A 4,638-nucleotide genomic window follows, 5' to 3' on the forward strand; every position below is an offset into this window, starting at 1 on the left:
GAGAAGGGAGTATATAGGAGGGGTGTGCAAGGGGTCTGTGCACCCATGCAAGTGGGTGCTGCACCCATTGGACACATATACGGCGTGTCCGTGTATGTACAGATAACCTGTGTGTGCTGGGAGAAGGTAGTGCATTGCGCGAGCGTGTGCGTTTGTGCAGCCGGTCTGTGCTTGCGTGCGTATGTGTGCGCACACTGGGCGAGCTGAGCGTGCACCGCATGTGTGCGTGCAGAGTGTCCGAGCACGCATACATCTGTGCACACAGGAGAGGTGAGCGAATTGCATGTGTGTGTGCAGGGGAGCCTGTGCACACCCACCGGGAGCGTGCCCTGTATGTGTGTGCGTGCACACTGCGTTTAAGGTGTGCGTATTGCCGTGGGGGAGTGGAGGACATGCATACATTGCACAGAGCCGTTTGCATGCACATGCATATGTGCAGCCATGTGCATTGTCAGAGGGGCTGAGCGTGTGCAGTGTGTGCACGTGTGTTGTGTGTATGCTGTTGGGGACAACAATAAATGCTTATATGTGTATGCCGGGAGCTGGGTGCGTGCATTTTGTGTGCTCACCTTTAGGTGTGTGTGATCTGTGTTGGGAGAGTTGGGTGTGTGCTGTGTGCACAGGCAGGCGTGTGCACGTGCGTGTGTTTGGGGGAGGTGGGTGTGTGTACCTGCACTGTCAATCCATGGGTGGGTGCAAAGGGGCAATTCGGGCAAGCTCCAACTGCTGAGCCCTGACCTCCATCCACAAGAGCTGGAGTGTCACCACAGTGCACCCCAAGCTGGGGCCTGAGACCTGCCCACAAGCTGGGACCACTGAGGGGTCCCACTGAGGGGTACGTGTATGACCCTGGTCGAAGGGGTCAGACTGCAACATGGCCTGGAGCCCCCAAACAGGCTCCCAGAGCCCCGGCCCCTGCCTAGCAAGGGCAGGATGAGGCCATGCATCTCCTCTGTCACTGGAGGGACTCAGTGCTGCTGGCTTGCTCTGGGTCTCTGCTTGCAGCAGAGTAAACTGAGACACCAAAGTACCATCAAGAACATCTCCAGATACCAGACAAGGGCGTCAGTTGGGGTGAGCATACAGCACCCTGACCTGCTGCTGCACCCACAGCACCTCACTGCCCCAGGTGGCGAAGCATCCCCACTGCCCCTGCCAGCAGCATCCCCACGCTGTCCCTGCACTCCCACTCTGCCTGCCTGCCTGTCAGTTTTTTCCTGACCCCTCTTTTCTACGGAGGCAGCTTTGGCAGGAGGCAAAGGAGGCGCCTGCTCTTCCCTGGGCTTTTTTGCCTGGGGCAGCTTCAGGGCTTGCACAGGTCCCTGGGGGACGAGCAGCAGCAGCATCCCACAACACTGGCACACAAGGGACAGTGGCTTTGGCCCCATCCCACAGGCAGGGCAGCTTGTCATTGAGACCTCATGCTGCTGCACTTGGTGGCATGGGGTGACAAGAACTCTGGGTGCCAAGGGGTGCTGGCTCTGTCCCCTCCGGGGCCACCTGCGTGCCGCAGGGACCAGGGGCAGCTGCTTTTAACAGCCTGACACAAGCTGAGTCCTGTCCTTTCCTCGGAGCGTCTTGCAGAAACAGCCACTGGCCACAGCTGCGGCAGGAGCTGGCTTCACTCTCGGGCTCTGCAGCCCAGGCTGAGCCTCTGCCCCCTTCTTTGCGTCCCTTTGTGGGGAAAACCTGCCGCTTCAGCGCTCTCCGGCTTCCCCACGAGCATCTCCAGAGAAACTGCCCCTCGTCCTTCCACAGTGCTGGTGAGCCCTGGGGCTCCTTGAGCTCCTGGCAGCCCAGCGGCACTCGGCACTACACAGCATCCTCACCAGAAAGGCTCTCCTGGAAAAATGAGCCCCTTTCCCCAGGAGAGCAGGGCAGCTTCCAACCCCGCAGGGCCCCCAGGCGCTGTTTATCTTTGCGCAGGAGATAAAGCAGCTGTTGGCCATCCCATTTCAGGGCTGGACAGCTGTAGCTCACCCTGGCCCATCCCATCCCACTGCGGCACGGATAGGGACCTCCCAGTGCTTGCCAGCCCCCCTGAGCATCAGTTTGTCAGCGGCTGGCTGATGATCCTGCTGAGTTGCCCCTGGGAAGATATGACCTGGCCCTATTTCAGAGGGACCCACAGGGCCAGCCACCCCCCAGGACTTGTTCCATAGGTCCCCATCACACAGGGCTCTCGCTTCCCCTCCCAGTGCCACTGCGTTGCACCCCAGGGTGCTGGCATGCTCTGCACTGGGCTGTGCCCCATCCCCTGCACACCAGGGCAAGGAGGGAGCTAGGGCTGAAGGCTGGGCTGGGTGGGATGAATCAGATGTGGTGATGGTGACGGGATTTCTCCATGGCCCAGCAGGACCCCAGGTGTTTGGGGAAGCTCCCCTCCTCCAGGGCAGGGGGGCTGGAGTGCTCAGGTCAACATGGCACCCAGGGGTGGGGGATGTGGCCAGGCTGGCTAGTGGCAGCACCGAGGTATGCATGGGGTGCAGTGTGTCCCATTGCCCTGGGCATGGCCACCAAGGGACCCGGCCCAGCTGAGCCAGCACGGCTCAGTTCCTTCCCAAAACCTCCATGGTGACAGCAGTAGCCCTGGGGCTCTGCACATGTGTCACGAAGTGTGTCTGTGCTCAGGCTCTCTCCAGGGCAGCAAGCAGGGCTGTGTCCCCTCCACCCTGCTGCTCGGCCTCTTTGTACCTCTGGGGTCTGGTAACGCTCCTAGCTGGAGAGAAAGAGAAATCCCCCAGACAAACGGCTATTGACAGCTGGGGTGGAGGCGGCACAGATAGATACTGGAGGTATAGACGGGCATAGCAGACAGCGGAGCAGACTGAGAGATACTCAGAGCAGAGAGATACTGCAGGAGGAATCAGGAGATAGATCCTGCGGGCTGATCAATAACCACTGCGTGCAGAGGGACAGCAAGATAGAGCGAGCTGCAGGGGGAAGGTGTTTGGTGGGCAGCGATGTGCATTTGTCCTGGTGATGGCTCTGGGGAGCTGCCGCTCACAGTCACTTCAGCTGGGGCTGGGACAGAGCCGAACCCACAGTGCAGGTGCCCGTGGCTGTCTCCTTGCCCACCTCCAGCCACCCCACAGGGGTCTGGTGTCCTTTGAGGTGCCCTGGGGTCCCACCTGGCCTCTGGGTAGCAAAAGGTGCGTATCTCCCGTGTGTCCTGGCCACATCCTCCAGCCCCGCAGGGATGTCCCTGCCACCTGTCGGCATCTCGGAGGATGCTGGGCACCTGTGTGCGGGCAGCTGACCTTGAGTGCAGGCCCTGGCCTTGGCACAAGGTCTGTGCTGGAGCTGGGTGACTACGGATGAGTTCCCACCCCATGCCTCATTTTCTCCACATGAACCAAATGACGACAAGATGCAGGGAGCTGGGTCAGTCCAGCATGGACATGGGCATGGATGAGGAGTGGGGAGGAAGGAGAAGAGGCAGCAAGAGCCTGCGGGACATGCCACGTCCAGGACCCATCCCTCATCTGCTCGTCACTGGAGACACTTATCTGCTCCCTGCTCCCTAACAGGCTGCAAACACCTGCCCCGAAGGGAAGGGCTGTTTTTTGGGACCCTTGCATGCCTGGCACTGTCCCAGCTCAGCACTGGGATGGGGACAACCTCTCCCACCACAGTAAAGCAGCCAGGGCTCCTGGGTTCCAGCCCAGCTCCATCCCAGTAGCACTTGCCCGAGCCACCCTGTGCTGCCCGGTTTCTTTGCCAGGCACATCCCAGTGTGGCTGGGCACGGTGAGGAAGGTACCCCTGGAGCAGCCCTTAGCCTGGACGGGGCTGCCAGCCCCGTGGCCAGGCTGGGGGGGATCCCTCACCCACGATGGGGTTATTGACACGGGTGCTACGGAAAACACTGCTGAGATTGTTCACACTAATGTTATTTAGCAGCAATATTTCCGTAATAAAAGAAATCAATGGGCAAGAGAAAAGACCTGTCCAGAGCTTTGATTTTCTCATTTTAATGGCATACTTATTTACTCCCACCAGCGTGCCCATTGGATTTTCATTACACGGCCTTCGCTGTAAGTGGAGCGGTATTGATACGAGCTGCTGAGTTAGCGCCTTCCTGCACGGGCCAGCACGGGATTGTTCGTGTTCCTCAACAGGCCCCCGCTAAACCCCAGGGAATGGGCACAGCATGGGGTCAGGGTGGCCTCGCAGCCCACGGGAACACACATGCACACATTCACAGCCTGCCCACATGCGTATCTGCACACACACACAATCTGCCCATGGGCACACAGGTGTGCACACACGTATACCTGGTTGTCCTGCTGCTCTGTACACACACATGTTCACTTGGACTGTGCACACACACACGCGTGCACACACTCATCTCACCTGCACAGGCACACACACATGCACGACTCTTCTGCCTACACAGATGAGCATACACAAATGTCCTACACATACATGCCTGAGCACTCATACGTGTGCTATTGCTCTGACTATATGGACAGATGCCCAATTGTTCAACCTGTATACACATGCACGCACACATGTGCAACCCCCACCTGTTCTACCTACATGCATGCACACACCTACGCATGCCTAACTGCCCTGCCAAGCCACACGCACACAAAACCATCCTGCTTGCACCTATACACACACGCATGCAACCTTT

At 59.0% G+C, this 4,638-nt stretch overlaps 1 protein-coding gene across 1 annotated transcript in view; it reads right to left on the minus strand.

The window, feature by feature from the left end:
- ARID3C (AT rich interactive domain 3C (BRIGHT-like)) overlaps positions 1–3,222 on the minus strand; it is a 24,611-nt gene extending 21,389 nt beyond the window's left edge. The window contains exon 1 of the mRNA XM_009334720.1: positions 3,046–3,222. Within this exon, the coding sequence (XP_009332995.1) occupies positions 3,046–3,222 (177 nt within the window). The remainder of the gene's footprint in view (positions 1–3,045) is intronic.
- Between the last annotated feature and the right edge of the window lie 1,416 nt (positions 3,223–4,638).

This window comes from Pygoscelis adeliae, unplaced genomic scaffold (assembly GCF_000699105.1).
Source record: "Pygoscelis adeliae isolate BGI_AS28 unplaced genomic scaffold, ASM69910v1 Scaffold442, whole genome shotgun sequence".
NCBI classification, from domain to species: Eukaryota; Metazoa; Chordata; class Aves; order Sphenisciformes; family Spheniscidae; genus Pygoscelis; species Pygoscelis adeliae.